At 47.2% G+C, this 22,918-nt stretch overlaps 1 protein-coding gene across 1 annotated transcript in view; it reads right to left on the bottom strand.

Annotated features, from left to right (window-relative positions):
* The window catches only part of LOC120847718 (alpha-actinin-1), a 100,204-nt gene extending 78,164 nt beyond the window's left edge, over window positions 1–22,040 (bottom strand). The window contains exons 1-2 of the mRNA XM_042288595.1: window positions 22,037–22,040; window positions 20,850–21,533 (exon numbers count right to left, since the gene is read on the bottom strand). Of these exons, the coding sequence (XP_042144529.1) occupies window positions 20,850–21,533; window positions 22,037–22,040 (688 nt within the window). The remainder of the gene's footprint in view (window positions 1–20,849; window positions 21,534–22,036) is intronic.
* Between the last annotated feature and the right edge of the window lie 878 nt (window positions 22,041–22,918).

Below are 22,918 nucleotides of genomic sequence, written 5' to 3'. Positions count from 1 at the left end.
AGATCCTTTCGTTCAAGTTTGAAGGTCAATGGATGTTGCCTCATTGCGTCGACCTGTAAAGGTTGGCAACGTCATTGGATTGTGTAGTGAAGACTGTGGCGCTTGACCTGTATAGACTTCGTCCTTTTGTGTTTTATGTTGGTGGAGATGACCTTGAGATTGAGACTATAAAAGGAAGTGGACTAAATAAACCAGTTAGCTGAGTTTGAGACGTCGTCCTGTCTATTTTCTATCCCTTCTACGTTTTGATGTTTCTTCTCTACTCCAGTCTCAGGTTAATTACATGGTTACGGAGCATCTGCTAAGTTCTTTACCTGTAACCCACCATAGTGTGTTGGCAGATATATCATTCGCCTTCGAGAACGGTCCAAAATGAGGGTGCCAAGGATGAAGGATATCCGAAAATATGACATGTATAAGGCGCGTGCAAGTTGGCCGGATCTTTTGCCGTTTACTTCTTGACCCACAAAAAAGTGCCCATGTGTCTTTTTTTCTTTTTCTTCTCTTAATCTTGGTTAATGACGGCACGTGCATGCCTGCCTCACCATCCCGCGTTCCCTCGCGTTGTTGCACTTTGATTGGCATGCGCCCCTCCTCGCGTTCCTCCTTGCACTCCTTGCCAAAGACGCATTTAGGAATCCTGCTCGCCGTAAAAAGGTCCCACATTCCTGTAGGGATTTTGAACACGTCCATCATCCGGGATATGCACGGTGTGATTCAAGATTCATCTTGCGCACATAAAAATAAGAAAGGCGTTTATTTATTTATGTATTTATTGTTTATCGAGAAAGAGGGCTAATGCGCACAGAAAGTTATCGGAGAGCGAGAAAACACCACCGTAACCCACAAAACCGCTATCGCTGAGAACCAAGGGTTTCCCCAGGATTTGAAACTAGGGGGGTGTATAAATTTTCAGGGGGGGGGGGGGGGGGGGGCATTCAGAATAGGGGAGTCGTTGCGAATTAAGGGGGGGGGGGGGAACTTAAATAAAACAAGGGGGGGGGGGGTGTACACCCATTCTAGGGGGTTTAGGGAAATCACTGCTGCGAACAAAGAGAGGATTGCGAGACGTCGCCCACGAGGTCGCCGTCGTTATCTTTACGGAAATCAGGCGAATAGGCAAAAGAGAGGCTTTGCCAAGTTTAATCCGTCTCTTGTTTTCATAAAAATTCGGAGCAAGTGCGCCTCAGCGTTTTCACCATACGATGAGCCGCAACGGATGCCACGAGCCACGACTGCACCCGACTCGTCATGACGCCCATACCAAGGGTCACGTGACACGCGGACGGCATGCATGGGATCGACTTCGAGGGTCATGCGCCAAACCTATCAAGTCTCTTAAACAGTGCTGCAAGGCATATACTCTGAACTGTCCGAGTCATCAGGGAGTTTTTGTAGACTGTATTCGGCACCTCCGGTATACGCTCTCCGGAACGAAGACGCCAATATACTTACTGCGCATGCGTGGCGCTAGCCTTGCCTGCAGACAGGGATGGGCAAAATACATGCAAATATGTATCGAAATACAAATACAAAATACTTCGACAAAATTGTATTTAATTACAAATCTAATTACATTTCCAAAAAAGTATTTAAATACAAGATACAAATACAACCAACTGTATTTGGTCTCCCTCCAAATACTTTTCCAAATACATTCCTCAAAATTTGCGTCAGTGACTTCAGGGCACCTGCAACGGGTTTCTGGGTATCTTATTTTAATTTTGCATCGCCCCCTTGGGAGTTAGTGCGCGAGGCTCTAGTAACGTAATAGAAATATAATCACGAAAAATGTAATCAGCTTGGACGTAATAGGTGAAAAAAGTACAGTGATTCAAGCAGCTTTTTTGTAGATTACATTTTGGTATAGACCAGAACCGAGACGACCAAGACGCGCAGCACTAGCTAGAGAATTTTTTATTGTTGCAACTCGCACCAGTTACAAAAATCTGGACGACCCGCGCATTTAGAATGTTCCAGGCAAAAATATGGATGGAAATCAGGCTGGAAAATATCACAAGTTGTCACAGGCACTTATTTAGCCAGTCTGCCTGTGAACGTCGATTTCGTCACTATTCTTGCCCTGGACTAGCACCGTAATCACGAGTCATTAAACGCTTGCATTCGGTGCAGAACGTAGTTTTCTTCCTGCTGACAGTGACAATAAATTTGGGGGATGTATTTTCGCCCACAAAATTGTATTTAATTACAATTGTATTTGAAATACCCACGTTTTAGTATTTAAATACACACGTCAAATACATTACCCAGTTTGTAATTAAATCCAAATGCAAAATACACAAAGTATTTGAAATACGTATTTCAAATACTTGTATTTGAAATACTGCCCATCCCTGCCTGCAGAGTCCCGGATCTCGTAGCGAATTGCGGAGAACATTTGTTCGTTCCGCAGCATATATGCTGCAGAACGAACGCACTCCGGGACCCCAGCCTTGCCCTTTTTTGGGAGTGCCTCCGTCTTGGTGCTCACTGCTCAGTGCACATCGTACGCAACTGACAATCGTTACAATTTGAAAATGCCGATTCCACAGATTCATAGGTATACGGTGACAGGAAAATCGGATGATATATCGTTTTGCTTTGTCGCGAACTGCTCTAATATTTCTGGAAAGAGGACAGAAAAGCGTTTCCTGTGAGTTCGGATAAACCTTCAGACAACTGGCACAAATGGTTTTACGAAGTGTGGTTCCCCTGGAGAGTATACCTTATTTAGTAGCCCTACATATAGTACCGCCGTGTGTTCGTGTAATCGCTATTGCGTGACGCGCGTTAAAGACCGCACACTATAGCTGTCGCATGCACTGGCTGACAATTCTCATCTACAGCGAAGACACAGCACGCCAACTGGAGTAGAGCCACTAAATAGGCTACGCTTTAGAGTAACGACACTTCAGCCATCTTGGTGCTTAAGATCATGGTTGCCAGTTATCTCAAGCCTCATCTGAAATCACAAGAAGCGTTCTTCGGTCTTCCAGAAATGTTAGAACAAACCAATATTACCTCACTTCCTACCACCGTGTCTATAAAGCTGAGGAAGTCGCATTTTTTTATTGCGACGATCGACAGTTGCGTCTGGTCTGCTCTAAGTACCAAGATGGCGGCGCCCACTAGCAGCTGCGAAGTTACGAGCGCATATTGCTCTGATCGACGCTTGCACTATACGAACGCCATGATTTTCAGGGACGCTGAAAGCCTGGAGCTCGCTCTCCCTCAATATGATCATTCGATTCACCTTCGCCTCCCGCACCGGTGTAGGACGCCGATCTCACTACCCCTCTGCTCCGACTACGGTAGTGGTTTTGGCGTACGCCAAAATCAATACCGTAGTCATTTCGGAGTACGCCATAGTCAATACCGTAGTCTTTTTCGCATACCCCAAACACACTACCCTTACGCCAAATTCAATACCTTGAATAACGTCGGCTGAGCAGGGGTTGAGCTCCGCATTTCGCTAAAACTGGCGGAAGTAACTTTCTGCAGCATAACACCCTGATTGTTTGTTGTTGTTTGTATGAGCGGCGGAACGCGCGCGGCAGGCGTTAATTAATTGTGATTAGCGTTGATACGGCTGACGGCGCGCAGAGCTGAAGGGCACAAGCAAGGAAGCTTGGAGTGATTCTGTGTCGATGTGATTTGACATCGCTTCTTTCTGGTTCTTCGATCATGGTGCAAATGCAGGTGCCCGACTCCCGAGCGATTCGAAGGCAAGAGTGGTAGCCTGTCCGCTGGTCTTTCAATCGCATGCTCTGTCGTCATTTTGGGCACAGCGGAAGAAAATAAGACGTTCACTATTTTAAATAGCGTGCGATCGGCCTGTCTAGGTTCTGGCGACACCGTTTCAGGCTGTAGACGAGAAAATTTAGCCACTACAGTACGACTGCTAGCCTGGGGTCTGTGCCTCACAACAGATCGAAACGGGTAGGGGTGGGGATCCCTGGCAGCGGGACCTTTCGCCGTACGAGCTGCGGTGCGCTAACACACTCGATTTCCGATACCCCCTTGGGTCACAGCGCTTGCTGAAAGAAGTTTGGATCGTTTTACGCAGATTTTGCAGTGCGTACGAGACGCGCAACAGCTACGTACTACGTCCTAGATGCCCAAACTGAGGCTCGCTACTTGTGCGCGGCTGTCGTGATCTGCAGCTGGGAACAGTATGCTCGCCATGAAAACGTTGCAGTGAGAAGTACGGAAAAGTAATACTATAAAAGTATAGTATCTAAAACTGGCTTACATTGTCACTGAACATATGGAAATAAAACTGATTAGGAATGCCGATCAGATGGGTGTTATGTGTGGCGTCGCGTCGGCACAGGAATTCAAACTGGTTGCCCCCACCCCCGCTCCTAAATTCTTCCAATGCTGCTGGCAGCTTTTTTATATATATATATATATATATATATATATATATATATATATATATATATATATATATATATATATATATTGTAACGTTAAAGGCCCCAACAGGAGCATTACATAAGGGGTGTGTGTGTGTGTGTGTGTGGGGGGGGGGGGGGGGGGAAGTACTTGAAAAATACAAAAGATCAACATATGAACAGACAGGTGGCTGATACCTACAGGGCTGGTGAGTAATATAAACAGTGAGAACAAGTGTGTGTGAAATAAAACTGGTACATAAATACACTTGCTAAAAGAGTAATCGAAGGATTGCGGAACAAGACTGGGTTACCTATTGCCGGACAAAACCAGGGTAATCACCGACTCACACCAAGCATACCGGAGCTTCCAGTCGAGCTTGGTGTCCTGAAAAGCGCTGCAGGTGCTCAAAAACAAAAGACCCCCAAAGGAGCCCATAGAATTTGAACGGGTACCTGCCCCCTCCATTGTAGAGGGCAACAAACTTGCTCACCAGCAGGCCCGTGCACTGACTTACCGGGCCACAGCTGTGGAAGAGGTGCAGGACCAACCCATGGTCACCTTATAGGAAATACTAGTCGCATTCTACTGCAAAGAAAGGTGAAGACTGCCAGCCCCGCATCCTAAGTTAACGCTGGAGGAACAGGTAGCATATAGGAAAATTCAGTCGGGGTCCTTCCCCCACCCCCTTTTACTCAGTCGCATGTGTTCCCCACTCAATACAGTGGGAACTGCCCAGTGTGCCAAGAGATAGGAGCCCTCCGTCACAAAATAGGCGAGTAGATTCAATCAAGACCACCCACTACCCCCCCCCTTTCCCCTGTAGAGCGATGGGAGAACTTGCTGTCCAGCCCCGCCCTGGAGGATCAGCTTCAATTGGTCAACAGGGGCCAGGCAGATAAGGCGGCATATAGTATCTCGTGAAAAGGGAAGCCCTTCCTTCCGGCACAGACCACCGTGCTGAAATGCTCAGAATAAAAGTTTATTCTCTCTCTCTCTCCGATTGGTTGAAGTAGTTTGTGATCCGAGATACGTGACATGGGTGATTTAGTCGAGACGATGCTCTTCAAGGAGGAAGTACGAGTGAGTTATGAAGCATTGGATTATAATAGAAAATTTTATGAAATGGGGTTAAGCATGATGTATCTTGTGGCGCGACTTATACAGCGGGCATTTCAGTGCAGAGACACTAGTTCTTCGGTAATGGTCATTAAGAATCGACCTGGCCGTGCGATTTTGAACTGACTCAAGATGGTTAATGGGATAAATTTGATGAGCATTCCAAATTGCTGCTGCATACTCCAACTTTGGTGCAACGTAAGTCTCGTATGCCATTTTCCGGAGATGAGATGGTGGCACCTTCAGATTTCTTTTGATGTACCCGAGAGTGCGCAAAGCCTCTGCTGAGTCTGTTTCAATGTGGTTATTCCAGGTTAAGTCATTAGGTAGTGTTGCACCAAAATATTTATAGATGGAGGCAGGCAGAGATGATTAGTCCAGAGCCAATGGAATACGAAAATATGATGTTACATGTTTCCAAGTAAAGCGAAGTAATTTACATTTTGACAGGTTTAATGACATTAGTCATTTGGAGCACCAGGCATGAATCAGGTCAAGGTCACTCGGAAGATTCAAATGGTCATCAGACAAAGTAATTTTGCAATATAGGACACAATCGTAAGCGAAGAGACAGACTACAATTGATAAGTCGTTAATAAAAATAAGAAACAGTAGTGGACCTAGTAATGCCCCCTGTGGAACCCCAGATATAACGTTAGTAATATCTGACATATGGTTGTTAGCCACAGTGAACTGAGTGCGAGAAAAGAGAAAGTCACGAATCCAAGAAAGGACCAAAGGGTCAATACCCAGGATAGAAAGTTTTGAAATTAGATGACGATGGGGAACTCTTTCGAATGCCTTCGAGAAGTCAAGGAATACAGCATCGGTTTGGCCCTGCGAGTCAAGGTTAGTGATTAACTTGTGTTTGAGTTCAAAGAGTTGCGTCTCGCATGAAAAACCTCTACGAAATCCATGTTGATGATTGTAAAAAATATGATTGGCTTCTAAATATGATATGAGATGGTAGTTTGAGTCCAGCACACGATCACCGCTTTTAAAGACCGGAATGACCTTCCCCAGCTTCCAGTCCAATGGTATACTCCGTTCCACCTTCAGTCCGACTGGACGTCGGGGAAAAAATCGCATGACCTTTCGGTTGGCCAGAGCGACGCAGGGAGCTCAAGGTCACATGACACTCTCTCAACGCTAAATTGGCTGGGATAGCTCCTAGCGTTTGCTGCGCTCGGACTGAAGGTGAAACGGAGTATAGGCAATCCTGCTGTGATGACTAAGAAAATATGAATCTGAGGAATTCACAGATATTACTTTGGTGTTGCTAAGAACTTTGGGGCTAATATTGTTTGGACCAGAAGATGATGAGAGTTTTAACCCTTCTATAAGTCAAAGCATTTTGGAAGCAGAAATGTTAGTGTCAATGGGGGCCATGGGCTCAAAACCAGAGCAAGGCAAACTTGGTATATGATCAATGCTTTCGTTTGATAGTATGGAAGAGAAACACTTATTTAAAGCGGTAGTGCAATGTGGCTCACACGGCGTTTACATTTTCATTCTTTAGTCGGATAGAGTCAGTATTATCTCTGGGTGAAAATACCTTCCAGAACTTCTGGGGGTTACTTAGCAGAATTCTTGCAGGTTCAAAGAAAATAACTTCTTTTTCGTCAACTTTACGCTCTGTACAAGATTTGAGACATGAAAAATAATCGTCCCAGACTTTGTTATTATTTACTCTTTTAGCTCTTTTATACATGCGCTTCTTTTTGTTATTTATAATGATCGTAAAGTTTTATTGTACCAAGGGTTATGCCCGTCGCTGTTTACAATAACATTCGGAACAAACTGCTGAGTTAGATTATTAAGTTTGTTTTTAAATAGAGACCAGTTTTCTTCCACCGATCTTGAACAAAGGTTTTCGACACGACTGATAGAACAATGATATGTTTCGATTTATGGTGACGTAGTAATCACCTTTGTTATAGCTCACGAATTGTTTGAACAGTTGGGCTCAGCGTCGGCACAGGGATAGATAACTCGATGATCAAGATGCCGTGGTCACTTAAGCCAGCAACACAGTTGACAGTTTTTATTATTTCTGGTCTGCTTGTAAGGGTACGGTCAAGAATATTGTCGCCACAGGTAGGTTGTTCAACAACTGGGGTGAGGTTAAAATTCAAACATGAAAAACTCTCGCGCAGCATTCGAGCTGCTCGTGGTAAGATGAACCCAGTCAATGTTTGGAAAATTTAAGACGTCAAAGATAGCAAAGTCTCCTTTTGGGTAAAGACTCTAAATGTCGAGCAGTATGGTGCGCAAAGTGTCGCAGTGCTCAGAACCATTGTTCGGTGCCCGATAATACGATGGGCAGGAGATCAAACTGTAAGGGGTACTTTATTTGAACTTGTTCCCACGACCCGGTGTTTACTACCAGAGCATAACAAAGAAATTGAACCTAGTCATCAGTCGTGGGCACGTTAACAGCAAAAAGTAACAGTGTTAGTTACAGTTACCTAGGGGGGAAAAGTAACACTGTTACAGTGACAGTTACCAGCTTCAAAAAGTAAAATGCTACAGTTACTGCAAAAAGAATAACGCCGTTACCTTCTCGTTACAGTACAAAAATTGGACTTAAGAAATCACAAACCAAAACAATATTATTTTATTTGTTACACTATACAGTAAGAAGAAAGGTAAACTGAGAAATTAGAAAAATTTAAACCCAAAGGGTGTTTCTTTTTTTGTGTGTGATTCGCCATTTCAGCATTTTGATGTGCATAATTTATTTGCAATAATTGATAAGCCAATGCTTTTGATGAGCGACATCGAAGATGACGCTCCAAAGGCCACTTTTTATACGACCAAAGCGCTGGTAAGAGCGAAGCGAAGCACTCGTATCCAGACCGTGCATGACAAGCAGTCTTGGGCAGTAACTTGCTACTACTAATGCGTTACTGGTAACTAGAGTTACTTTTTGGTAACGAGTTATTCTTTACTGCTGGTAACTTGTAACTGTAAGACTGTTTCTTTTGTATTGGGTAACTGTAACTGTAACTCCACGCATTAAACAAACAAAAAATTGTCTGGTTTAGCACACGACTGAGAACCGAGTTAGCACGAAACCGGGAGATAAAGGAAGCAGCACCCACAGTGGCAGGGGCGGCGAACAATGTCCGTTTCATCAACTTTGTCTCACTCTTCTCATGTGGGGACCATCTGCAGGTGTCGGTGCTCGTGCAATATGTCTCTGAGTGTTCCCCCTCTCTCTTCGCCTTTGTAGGATGTGCGCTGTCATTCTTACACCCAGCGGGTCACCGTCTCCTCTTCCCTATTAGTTTTCAAGGAAGCCGTCCCCACATTGTGCAGAAAGCCGGCGCTTGTTTCACTTATTTGTTCTCTTCAGAGCCGCTCGAGTAAACACGAAGGCAGGTTCAAATGAAATATCCTTTTTCGGTGATAATCTCAAGAAACACCTCAATGGTTGGACACTTTGCTGTGGAACCACAGATGGCTTTTTGGACAGAGACCCCGCAGTGGTCGTCATACATTCTCGTTGAGCACCAGAAGGCCTCACTTTGTCTCCTTTCCTGTATATTCTTTCGAAACTGTTTGACCCGCTACGTTCAGGCCTGCTTCCGAGTATATCCCGTGAGGTAATTATGCGATCACCCGTGTCCTCAGTCGTTTCGGGGTCAAAAATAAACAAAAACATTAACTGATGTGGGCCGATGACAATTTTGAAAAACAGTTTATTCTAAGTTATAGTCATATGCAAATAGTGGATTTTGAGTTTGAAGCGAAAAATTTTGGCCAAATATTTTCAATTTGAACATTAAAAAGTTTTCCCATGATTTTCACTGCATTATATGCTTAGACGAAAACCCAGCTAAAATCGTGAAGGTTGTTCTACTTGTTCATTTATAAGGTAAGTTTAACTATCAAATATTTATGAACTGTGACCTCAGAAGGTCTGATGTCATGGGATGGCAGGTAAACGACGGATCTGATATAAAATGAATCCTATAGAGACAGCCAATCATACCTAATTGAGTGAATTTACAAATCTTGCCATATAAAATATTCTTTCTTTAATCTCGAGTTAAAAAGTGAAAGACGTTTACAACTCCCTGTAATGCCGAATTAGAGCGCAGCTCTTGAGGAGGAGGAGGGAAGTAGTGAAGGGAAGGTATGCCCCTCCTCCCCCCCTCACCTCCTTATCCTCCTCCTCTCCTCATTCTTGAATCTCCTCCGGGGGGGGGAGGGGGGGGGGGGTTATGTGACCTTGGGGGGGGGGGGGGGTCCCGGAGGGGGTCACGTGACCTCGGGGAGGTGGGGGGGGTCACGTGACACCTCGGGGGGGGGGGGGGGGGGGGGGTCACATGCAGCCCTAGTGGTTAGTCCATGCTAAGTGTGAGGAAATCTAACATGCTGGGAGCTTGTATCCATTTAGCCAAAAAACCAATTACTTTTATCTAATTGGAGACGTTTGGCTAACAGCTAGGAGGGAGAGAGACAAATTTTTTTACAATGATGCTTCGTCCGCATTATCTGCATCTCATTAGCGGTCAAAAAGATGCTGGTAGTGAGGGCGGCAGCACGGTCTCTGTGACGTTGAGATTGTGTGACACTAATTGGGGCCATAGTGTCAGTTGTGCTTCCCGGGGTGGGGTGGTCCAGCTCTTCCAACTGACAGATGTGGAAGGCATGAGGAGGAAGGGGGTGAAGTATTATGAAGATGATTGTGCACGGGTACAGATCGGTTAGGGTAGGCATGCACTAGTTATTAGGCACATATTCCAAAAGCGCCGCAAAGCAATATTTAGCCGACATTTAAGCGTTTGCACGGTGCAGCTAGGCACATAGCCAGGATTTTGTTTCGGGTGGCGCCCGCCCATGACTAAATTCTGTATGAGGGGGAGGGGTGAGAGGTGGTCCCAGCAAAATGGAAGATTTCGGGGGGAGCCTGGGCACCATCGGTCTCTCTCCTGGCTACGTGCCACGGTGTATGCATGAGTAAATCCTAGTGCTGCAGGGGGGAGGGGGTATTATTGTGTTGCGAGACTTGAAAAGTTTAAATTTGGTATACAAATCACTCCTTTTTATTATTCCGTATACACTGTGAAAACATTTCCTTGCCATTTGCATACTGTTTGGTATACACATCTAATGCATTTGGTTAGAATATTTCTTAGTATAGTAGATCCCCAGCTAAAATTCTCATTAGATCCAATTGGAATTTTAACTGGTTTTAACCGGAATCGATTGGTTTTAGTGGGTTCCAATCAGCACATTGGCCAATGGGTCTCATCAATTGTAATTTAATAATTCGGAGGCATCCGGTTTAGAGAAGCTCGTTTTAGCGAACACCGTTTTACCGACCCCGGTTTATCGAATCCCTTGAGAACCCAGTTTAGAGAAGATGGCGATGAGCTTCCCCTTAGCGAATTCGGCTGCCATTTGGCACGGATAAATTGGATGTCTGAAAACCCAACTGGTACCAATTTTAAATTCCAATTGGAATCTAATGGGAATTGGGATGTCATATGCAAATTAACAATTCAGCACCAGCATCTTCTTTGCCAAGCATATTTTGTCTTTTCATCAAAGAAAGCAACCTACTGGTGCGATAGTTTTGTTTAACCGTGTCTTTCATCTATTCTGGGTTCGGGGCAGCCGAATTGAAAACAACCTGGGTCCGAACATTTCGTCGAACGCCGTTTCATTGAACGCCGTTTCATCGAAGCCGTTTCATCGAACGCCCTTTCATTGAGTGCCGTTACAGCCTGTAATATTTTTGTAATTTATTTTAATTTTTATACACAACGTCATCTAATTCTCCCTTTTTTAAATCACAGAGTGCAGTGACGAGATAAGTTCCATTGTGAACATATCCTGCTTCGAGAAGAAAGCCTCCATAAAACAATGACCCCACTCCATGTCACATAAAACAATTAAAAATGAGACAAAAAAAAACAACAACAAAAAGCATGATGTGCTTTCTGGGAAGCGGGTAGTGTTTTATTGTCTGACAGCGTGTACGTGTAACCTTGGGTTATGTGAGGATCCGAAAGGGTTCTTGTCTTCTTCGGTGACAGAGTACAGCCAGGGCTTTACTATTGTCTGGTGCGGGTTGGCCTTCATAAGAAAGCGCCCTGAATATCATTCATAGGCAAAAGGGCCGTTGATAAAGTTAACAGTGAAGGGGAGGTGATTCCAGTCCAGGTTATAGCCCGGAACAATGTTGGCTGAAACTTTGTGCAGCTTTTGTCTCTGTATAGTTTGAAAACTAAAAAAAAAAAGCAGAAACGTTCAATTTGAGCATAAAGCTGATAATCAGAGTATCGTTATGTTTTATTTTGTGTGCTCTCCTGGCAGAGTATCGTTATGTTATAAGCGTGCTGCCCTGGCAGTTAAATGCTTTCCGTGAATAAACAACTAAACGTAAATGTGCAAACGAGCTGGTGTGAATTGCACATTACTGAAACCCCCAGACTGCCGGTAAAAAAATGACACAGAAACCTAAAAGTGTTTGAAGTGTCAATCCTTTACCTCCAGTGTCATGTTTTCTGTCGTGTACACGAGTAAAACTTTTCAGTAAGTCGCATACCCATTTGTTTTTATTTCTTTTTATACCAATGGTTTTTATTTTTAGTAGTTTGACTCCACCTTAAACACAGTTTCACAAGTGACTACTTTTGTCTTAACAAATGTAAGGTAAAACATCTATAAAGCACTGTTATGCCCCAAAACTCGATACAGAGAAATTCGATGAAACGGCCCTTAGCGATTCGATGAAACGGCGTTCGATGAAATGGCGTTCGATGAAATGTCCATTCATTCGATGAAACGGCGTTCGATGAAACGGCGTTCAATGAAATGTCCGCTACCCAAAACAACCGCATCTCCACGTGGTGAATGATGTTGATGGGGCGAAGCTCTGGCGGTGCTTGTCTGCATGCGTAGACGCTGAGCCGCAGCATGCCGAGCCTTTCGTTAGTTTTCATCCATATGTCACGTTGCGGTCGACCGCAGCGTGACATGGATGAAAACTAACGAAAGGCTCGGCATGCTGCGGCTCAGCGTCTACGCAGACAAGCACCACCAGAGCTTCGCCCCATCAACATCATTCACCATGCACGTGGAGATGCGGTTGTTTTTTGCCCTACACGAGCACGGGAGCATGTGCTCACGTGCTCGTGAGCACGAGCACCCGACGCCGGACATCGGATGGACATACGGACATGGCTAGCCCCTAAAGGGGTATTCACACGAGGGAGAAATCCCGGGGATTTCTCCCCGGCACGCGCGCATCACGAGATGAAAACGCGAGGCTTTGGCACATCGCAAAGCCTGACGTTTTCGTCGTGGCATGCGCGTGCCGGGGAGAAATCCCAGGGATTTCTCCCTCGTGTGAATACCCCTTAAGGAGCTTCGCCCGTAAAAAAAAGAAAAAGCGCGCTGTCCCACAAGCCCGCTGGCGGGACAGCGACCTTGGTCGGAAAAGCGTTATCTGTCCCCGCCTAAATGGAGACATCTGGTCACTTTATTGAAGGCTAAACATAAAACAGCGCAAAACAACGAGGACTAGCTCCACAGGACTAGTGCATCGTTCGTCCTGTGGTGTTTGTTCCTTTCCTTAGTCCTCTTTGTTTTGCGCAGTTGTACCTACATGACGTTTAACCAATCATAAACCTGAAATTTTTTGATCTACGTGCGTAGTTGCCCTTGCAATTGTTGCTTGAGCTCCTGTACCATCTGCTCAGCCTGTGAGTTGCCGATGATGAGGTGCGCTGGTGACTCAGATGATATTCATGCAATAAATCATGGTAACTTAAAGCAGCTCCGCTGCCCAAACAAACCTTTATTAACACTTCAATTGTGTCTAACAAAGACCATAAATCCTTGATTACTACGCTCGACGACATGCTGCTATCTCAGCCATTAGGTGTATAACAACCTGAAATGCTTTTCAACACTGAACCAGTAAAGCCTATATGAATTTCATTCCAGGATGTTGGCCATTCTCAATGTCAGTGTTTTTAGCTTGGCTTTCTGGTTGTTTGGCATTGAGTATGGGATCCAGACATAATGGTCCCGGACCTTATGATCCCAGACAATATGGTCCCGGACAAAATGGTTCCCACTTCCCAAGTGCCAGGCCGCACAAAATGGTCCCATGTTGTTTTCACTGCATTTTTTTTTTCTTGCTTTTCACAGGTTTGTAGATTGCATGTATTTATTTTTGGTAAACATTCGTGACATGAGCCATTGGTTATTTTAAAGTTACTTTTTAATTGCTTGGTCTTCACAGGTATGTTATTAAATGTATTCGCAAAATACTTATATTGCGAGCCGTTTGTCAATCTAGAGTTTATATTTTTCACGCATAATTTTCGCCATTTGTTCTACTTTTTGTGTGTTCAACTTGAGTTTCAACCAGTCTACCGAGAAATGCAACAGAAACTTCAAACAATCTGCATACAGTACAAACAATTGAGCCGTATCATGAATGACGTACCCTCTGAAAGGCGTGGGCCAAGTGCCGTTTCAAGATCGTAGACCTTTTGGACTGGATTGGGTTTTTATGGCGCAAGGGCTGCTGAGGCTAAACAGCATCAAAGAAGGGTAGACTTTTTGTGGGAACGTAATAAAACATGTCATGTGTTCAAAAGCATGTTTATTATTTTCCATTAATATTTTCTAACATTGCATCAAAACATGCGGTATCTGCACGGTAGATTGCCTTTATTCCCCCATGACGAATCGACATGTGACGAATAGACCGTTAAAAGTAATCGCTGCAGATATCAGTGACATTTTAGACAGTGCGTCAAATGTGTCAGAAATTTTACTCGGGACCATTTTGTCCAGGTTTGCGCTTGGGACCATATTGTTTGGGATCATATTGTCCGGGATGATATTGTCCGGGACCATTTTGTCTGGGACCATATTGACCGGGACCATTTCGCCCGGGACCATTTTGTCTGGGACCATTTTGTCTGGGACCATATTGTCTGGGACCATATTGTCTGGGACCATATAGTGCTACACCCATATATGCTATTTTCCCCAATTCCTGGCCATTAGATATATAGCTTCTGGCACAGGCTTTCATGGCGATGATTCTGAGGTATACGGAGTGCACCAGAGTCAGCGACCCAGACCGTGGATCCATTGGTATCACAACACATGATCCCTGCATTAAACAACATCATGTCACCAACACACTGATCTCACCAGCTATTGTGCACATGCTTGGTGACGTCATAACTGCTCACAGGGGACAGACGGCTGTGCACAAGACAGGTGGTGTCGTTTCGTGTACTGCACGCACAGGCCCACAGCAGGGTTATCGCGCGTGCAGGGGACTGCAGTTCTCAGAATGAATAGCGGCAGCAGCAGCGTAACAAAACCCTTGAATAGGTCAAAAATATCCTCTCTGGGGCCTCCGACATTTCTACTCTGAACTGCTTCAGACACGTGCGAAAGGGTGAAATTCTATGTGGTCTTTTCTGCCAGCTTCTGGAACATAATTAGAGTCTCCTGCAGGTCAAGAATAGCAGGAGAAGTCTCTGTCCCTCTCTCTCATCATTGGCGGAGCGAACACTGGAGAGAAGCAAGCCACCTATCATGACAAGTAGAGGTGGTTTCCTCTTCTCCACTCTCATGCTATTCTTGACCTGCAACAGACTATAGTGCCCTTGTCAACGCTTGCAACATGAGCAGAACTGTGGTAGGGTTGGGCTCATCCTTGCCCGCAAGAAAGGCAGTCTGCTCAAAATGTCTGCGTTCAGATTCTTCAACGTACAGCTACAGGCAACACTGAATTTGCCTGCTGGCACCTGTCAGCATCATGGATCGTCTTGTTCAGCTCGAGGCAAGGATGCCGAAAACCTCGTCCTCGGAGTTTTCGTGCAGCGTGGACTCTGACAAACACTGTTCCAAGAGTCCGCTAAGAAAGAAAGGTCCAAAGCACCTAGGAAGAGGGTTCCTGTTCAAGCTGAGTCAGTCGCAGACACTGCAGTCGCTGACCAACGTCACTGTCAGCTCGGTTTCTCAGCTGCGCACGGACATCATCGCCTGGTTTCACCAGATAAATTTCAGGTTCCAGACGTTTAAAGTTGCACCAGGTGAGGCCATCCCATTGATTGTATCCAAGCTACCATCTAAGGACTCCATGTAGATTATGTACCACCTCAAGACGGCCAAGCTAACAATGTAGGAGCAAATGAAGAAAGCTTTCCGTCGTCGTTACAACCTGGACAACGAAGCTGAGGCAAAACAAAAGATGTTCAGCACAAGTCAGCACTCGGGAGAGTCCTGCACCGACTCCGCCTTCCATTTACTGGAGCTCATCCATGAGTGCAGCTACCCAGAGACGAAGGCGGAGAAATGCAAGGTTATCCTGGCCACACTCTTCCACAAAGCACGAAAGCATGCTTCGACAGGCACTTCGCTTCGTTGAATGAGTTGCTGGACTCTTTCCTTTGCTTTGAGCAGGTTGTCTTCGGCCAACCAAAGACACCGGTTTTGGCTCTCGCTGCAGAGCGAGTGCAAGCTGTGCAGGGACAAAGAAAGCGCACTCCTTCCTGCTCTTGAAGCAGGGCCGGCCACCGCCTCATCGGAACGCTGACGACAGCAATCGTCACCAGCACCCTTCTGCAACAGGGAAGCAAAAGAAGCAGCATGTGTCGCTTCAGCATGTGTCAAAAACTTCGCGGGACTTTCAATGTTCTTCGTCCCAATACCCTGAAGTTCGTCCACTCCGTCTCATTTGTAAGAGACGCGGCCACTTTGTCACGTGATGCCGGCAAGAGCTGACCCAAGAATTTCTGGAATGGCAACGGCACTTTGAGTCTGTTGCATTGTTGACGGAGAAAAGTGAAAACCTGATGCCCCTTCCGCCTGGAAGGTGTCATTAGTAGTTTGTTACATCACCTCTGGTGCTGCAGTGGGCATCAAGACAATTAAGCTCAGCAATGCGAACACTGACCACATTTTCCGTTGATTAAGCCTTTTTTTGCCGGGGGACTTCTGTCTCAGAACCTTAGAAAGTTGTCAACCCGCAGCACCAACGTTGGTGACACATTTGACAGCGGTACGCAGCTCGGAAGGTGACCTCCAGACAAATCAAGCTTGCTCAAGAAAAGCAAGAAAGCGACTTTGACAGTGGCACATGTATGTTCTTTTTAAGGACTAGCTCGAGTTGTAGGAGAGCCCACTGATCAGAGTCAAGGCAACACTATGATTTACTGGCCCTCGCCAAATCGTGAGCCGGCTCTCTCCCGTGAACTACGAGCTTGAACTCGTGGACGATACTGGCCGCAATGTAGCGCATGTGGAGAAACTGAAGCCGGTCGTCAAATTTGTGCAGCCTCTACCTGGGGACTGAATTTTGTAAACTTGATAAGTTTTTTTTCTCATTTATCACGTCATATTTATATCATTATTTAATCATGTGCATATTGCTCAATGCAGTATTTGTTTAATATTTGTTGCATGGCAGCGTGATATCAGGTCGACACTTAAAACCCTTGGCACGTGACGAGCTGCAAGAGACATCGCTCTGAAGCGGCTCGTGCGAGCGCTCATGATCGAAATAAAAGAAGTAGTTTTGGCATGGTAGTTGATGACATTGACACGTCTTTCCTGAGCACGGTGCCCATTTATCTTGATGACCGTTCCAGATCGTCACAACAACATTACCCAGGTAGAATTCCATGATGGGTTTTCCTGCTAGGACTGTCTCCTTGCAGAGCTGAAAAATTGCCGCGGCAGCCGAAATTTTCAAGAGCATCCTTTTCACTCTGTGTCGTCCTTTGATGGTGTTTATGGTGAGCATATCTGCTGTCTCCACTGTCACACACAGCTAGTGGAATGCCTTGTGGCTGGGGCCTCTGCCGTGGTCTGCGTGGGGGTGGGTTGGGGCACAGCGAGTTTTCTTATCTTCCCCTCTGATTATTCATTGTTTCCATACGTGTATATGTGTTATCTTGTACTTACGACTACAGTTTGTTTATGTTTATACCTACTCAGCGGCGGGCTAGCAGGCGCACATGCGTAAGGGTATTAACCTTTCTGTCTAGCCTCGCACGCCGCTGAGTGGGCAAACTTTCTCGTGCAAATAAATATTATTATTATTATTATTATTAGTGAGGTCCACTGTTGAAAAAATGGTGCCTCCAAGCACGCTCACCACAAAATTTGTTACAGCCCGCATCAGATTTACCGCCAGTTTTTCAACAGCGTTCAGTGTTGTGTTGGCTCGATTATGCCTTAGCTTTGGAGCATCCGGAGTTCTGCCTCCACTGCGGTACACATTGCAAACGGAACAGGGCTAGCCTTCAAAAAACGCAGTGCTGCATTTTTTTTCAGATCCAGGTTCACCGACGGTTCTTTGTGCCTGCTCATCCCTGGGTGAAGAACTTCCTCATGTGTCAGCAACGCGTCATCTAGGGTCTTGCAGTAGAGTGCGACTAGTATTTCCTTTTAGGTCACCATGGGTTGGTCCTGCACCTCTTCCATGGCTGTGGCCCGGTGAGTCAGCGTGCAGGCCTGCTGGTGAGCAAGTTTGTTGCCCTCTACCACGGAGTGGGCAGGTACCCATTTAAATTCTATGGGCTCCTTTGGGAGTCTTTTGTTTTTGAGCACCTGCAGCGCTTTTCAGGGCACCGAGCCCGACTGGAAGCTCCGGTATGCTTGGTGTGAGTCGGTGATTACCCTGGTTTTGTCTGGCAATAGGTAACCCAGTCTTGTTCCGCAATGCTTCGATTACTCTTTTAGCAAGTGTATTTATGTACCAGTTTTATTTCACACACACTTGTTCTCACTGTTTATATTACTCACCAGCCCTGTAGGTATCAGCCACCTGTCTGTTCATATGTTGATCTTTTGTATTTTTCAAGTACTTCCCCCCCCCCCCCCCCCCCCCACACACACACACACACTCCTTATGTAATGCTCCTGTTGGGGCCTTTAACGTTACAATATATATATATATATATATAAAAAAGCTGCCAGCAGCATTGGAAGAATTTAGGAGCGGGGGTGGGGGCAACCAGTTTGAATTCCTGTGCCGACGCGACGCCACACATAACACCCATCTGATCGGCATTCCTAATCAGTTTTATTTCCATATGTTCAGTGACAATGTAAGCCAGTTTTAGATACTATACTTTTATAGTATTACTTTTCCGTACTTCTCACTGCAACGTTTTCATGGCGAGCATACTGTTCCCAGCTGCAGATCACGACAGCCGCGCACAAGTAGCGAGCCTCAGTTTGGGCATCTAGGACGTAGTACGTAGCTGTTGCGCGTCTCGTACGCACTGCAAAATCTGCGTAAAACGATCCAAACTTCTTTCAGCAAGCGCTGTGACCCAAGGGGGTATCGGAAATCGAGTGTGTTAGCGCACCGCAGCTCGTACGGCGAAAGGTCCCGCTGCCAGGGATCCCCACCCCTACCCGTTTCGATCTGTTGTGAGGCACAGACCCCAGGCTAGCAGTCGTACTGTAGTGGCTAAATTTTCTCGTCTACAGCCTGAAACGGTGTCGCCAGAACCTAGACAGGCCGATCGCACGCTATTTAAAATAGTGAACGTCTTATTTTCTTCCGCTGTGCCCAAAATGACGACAGAGCATGCGATTGAAAGACCAGCGGACAGGCTACCACTCTTGCCTTCGAATCGCTCGGGAGTCGGGCACCTGCATTTGCACCATGATCGAAGAACCAGAAAGAAGCGATGTCAAATCACATCGACACAGAATCACTCCAAGCTTCCTTGCTTGTGCCCTTCAGCTCTGCGCGCCGTCAGCCGTATCAACGCTAATCACAATTAATTAACGCCTGCCGCGCGCGTTCCGCCGCTCATACAAACAACAACAAACAATCAGGGTGTTATGCTGCAGAAAGTTACTTCCGCCAGTTTTAGCGAAATGCGGAGCTCAACCCCTGCTCAGCCGACGTTATTCAAGGTATTGAATTTGGCGTAAGGGTAGTGTGTTTGGGGTATGCGAAAAAGACTACGGTATTGACTATGGCGTACTCCGAAATGACTACGGTATTGATTTTGGCGTACGCCAAAACCACTACCGTAGTCGGGGCGGAGGGGTAGTGAGATCGGCGTCCTACACCGGTGCAGAAATGTGTAGGGCGGTGCACTTCCGGTCGTACCTGGATATACATACCGGAAGTACACTGCCCTACACTTCTCTGTACCGGTGCAAGAAGTGCAGGTAAATGAAACGAGCTTATAATAATGACCCTCTGACGTGACATCTTATGCCAGCCATGTTTGAAGGCTAACATCGGAACGTCAACAAGATCTCGAAAAGGAGTCGATCCACATCGAAGCCTCCCCCGTCAAAGCGTTGGCCGGCTGGGCGGGCCCAAACACCAGTGGACGTCCGCCAAGGAGCCGGGCACGACCGGCGACAGTACTGTGCGTCGCGCGTCGGCGGGAGACCCATCCTTCAACCGTGCATGCGGCGCGGCAGGCAAGCTCACACACCGAGACGGCGCGCTAAGTTTAGCCTCCATGCGAGCCGGACGCCGTCAAGGAGCAAAGGCATCCCGGAATAGCAGCGCTGGCCAGCCACAGGCTTCCGGCCGATCCACCGGGCGTCTGCATGCGGGCACGTCGGCGCCCGCGGCCCACGCACGCGTGCCGGATAACCTGGAGCCGCTGACGGGATGGGAACGCCAGGGAGTCCTTTCGGTTGTTCCGAATCCAGGGCGAGATCTTCGAGCGTGCACGCGCATGCAGCCAAAGCACGGCGGAAGGCAACGGGCCCATGCTGGAGGCCGGGCAACTAAAGGAGACGCCCTGCAGCTCTCATCCTGTCAGTTATTATAGCCTCTCTTCAGCGCTCGCGTCACACGAACAAATGTCACTCAACGACGGGAGGTACGGTAGCGAATCTCGATGCTCTAGAATGTGTCTATACAGATGAATAAACCTAATCGCCATCTTTGTCTATTGGCCTGCATATAGAACGCGTTCTGACCATGCACAGTAGAGCTTTTGAACGGACATCAGACACCGCACATATGTCCACATCTCAGTGATTCAGCATCTTTTTGCCCCGCAGCCAATGAGAGTACCACGTAAGCCGATGAGAATTCCATAGAGCCAATCATAAAACAAGAGGCTTAATCGTAAAAGCCACGCCCTAGTGGTCAGTGACAATGACGGTTATTGGCTGACACATTTTATTACGCGGAAAAGTGACGCACCAGTTGTCTGCAATTACTGCGCTTGCTAGTCGTCAATATGGTGGCGCGTTCCGTATGAGAGCTTGTCTGACTCACGCGTGGGCAACCAGCGGTGTAGATGAAACTACGCTTAAGGACTTGGTCATCTTTCCGTCGCGCTTACCTTGGAGCTGCTGAATGGCCATGCGGTATTCCAGTTCCTTCTCGTCGACGTAGTCCTGAGACTGGGCGGCGATCACCTGCGCCGTGCTGGGGGCACCGGGATCCTGGTACTCGCTGACGGGCTGCTCGGTCCAGACGCGCTGTCCAGACGGCTGAGGCACCACGTCCAGGGGCACACGTCTCGTCGTCGTTACGGTCGTCATCGTTTGGGTCGGTTGGTTCGGCTGTTGCTGTTGCATCGGCTGCATTCGTTGCATCTGCGGCGAAGACGGCATCTTGGGCGACGGTTGCATGTGACGTTGCACTTGCGGAGACGTCTGCTGCATCTGTGGCGGAGGTTGCATCACCGGTTGCGCCGTTTGCACCGGCACCCTGGCTGGTCTCGGATGCACTGGCGGAGGTGCCTTGGATGGCGGATGCTGGTGTCTCGTGTCCCGGGAGACATTGGCGGCGGATTGAGGGGGAGCTCCACGTGGGCTCCAGACGTTGGGTGTCGTGGCCGCTGGAGGCACGTGAACTTGGTTCGGAACGGGCACTCCATCGGTTGAGGACTGCCTCAGGACGTGCGTGCTGGCCAGCTGCTGTTGGAGCCTTCGCTGCTGCTGCTGCTCCAGGTCTCGCTGCTGCTGGTGCAGCTCCTTTTGCTGCTTCTGCCACGAGGCCATCTCGCCGGCCTCACCGCCCCCTGAGGATCACCGAGAAGAAGAGAAAATGGTCAAGACTGACGTGCCGGTTTTCAAGGTCGTCGCTTACGATGAGAATGACAGAAGAGAAAACTGCCTCGTTGCTCGCAGAATGTTCTAGACCTCGTTCCTTATGCGTGTAACCCCTAACCCCCCCCCCCCCCGGCCCGTTTTGATCTGACGAGCCTCGTACCGGGGTTTGTGTCGCTACTGCGCGATGGCCGTTAGAGATCCCATGCTAGCAGTTGTACTGCACTGGCAAAAAAAGTTTCATCCACAGCAGACACCACACGCCCATAGGCACTGACTATACTTCCCGCTGTCTAAACTAACACAGAACAAAAATTCCTAATAGGGCGTGCTTCGCGGCTGTGTGATCATTGAAACACGGATAGAGGTCGTTCCTTTTCGTTCACTATACTTTTAATATGCAAAGCACGTTATTTATATGAAACCAGAGCTTTAAACGAAATATTGCTTCGAGCTCATTCTAAGCTTTGCGCACCCATTATGATAAAAAATGAAAATTATTATTATTTGTTTTCTCGTGGTGCAAATGCAGCCATCCACGGGTCTTTCGGCTGTCTGGAAGATTTCAAGGTCAAAGTTTACGTGTAGCAGCACAGCGCACCTTTGTCGTTCGAATCGCGGAAGTAAGCATTCCAAAGGCGGCGTGTCCATCTTGTAATCCAAAACCGTATATCTATTTCACTTACCCGGCACAGAGCGTTTTGTCGTGCTGCCGCAAGGCTCCTGTGCTTGTTAGTCCTCGGCAAGAACCGTCCGTCGGTGCACCGCTGGGTGTCGTCGATCTGCCGCTCCCTCGGTCGCGACTGACTCGCGATCTGTCCGCGGCACTGCTGCTTGCTCGTGGTACCCTTGCTGCCAGCCGCAAGCTCTGCGAGGCACACCGCGGAGGAGAGAAAGATCCGGACACGAGCCTCCCAAACCTTCTAAATTTGAACGCGCCGGGGCTTGGCTCCAAAACGCTCGCGTTCGCAGACTGCCGCCGCCGCCTCTTTCTTTTGCCCTAGCCCGATAGATGTGTAGTCGGCAGGACCTGTCTGCTGTTGTGGCCGCTAGGTTGCGCTAGATCTTGGGTGGGCTGCCTACTTAGCGTCCGAGACGGAACCTGTGCTTGCTTCTGAAGGAACCGAGCTTCCTGGCAAGCGTTCCTGGACGGGGCGGTGTTTCTTTATGTCTTGTTTACTTTCGGGTGCTTGCATGTTCCGACCCGCTGACGGAAGGACCATGGTTCGACTCCAAGGTTGAGAAGTTTTCGACAGCTTCTTTGTGGTTTATGCCTTTCTTTTTTTTAGTTTCTTTTTCTACGGCTTTCGGGAGGGGGTTATTCAAAGCGGTGATGAAATGGCGCTGATACGGAGAC

This window comes from Ixodes scapularis, unplaced genomic scaffold, assembly GCF_016920785.2.
Source record: "Ixodes scapularis isolate PalLabHiFi unplaced genomic scaffold, ASM1692078v2 PGA_scaffold10__122_contigs__length_95168666, whole genome shotgun sequence".
Lineage (NCBI taxonomy): Eukaryota > Metazoa > Arthropoda > Arachnida > Ixodida > Ixodidae > Ixodes > Ixodes scapularis.
Note: the sequence above shows the minus strand (reverse complement) of the source record. Positions and strands in the feature narration are given on the sequence as shown.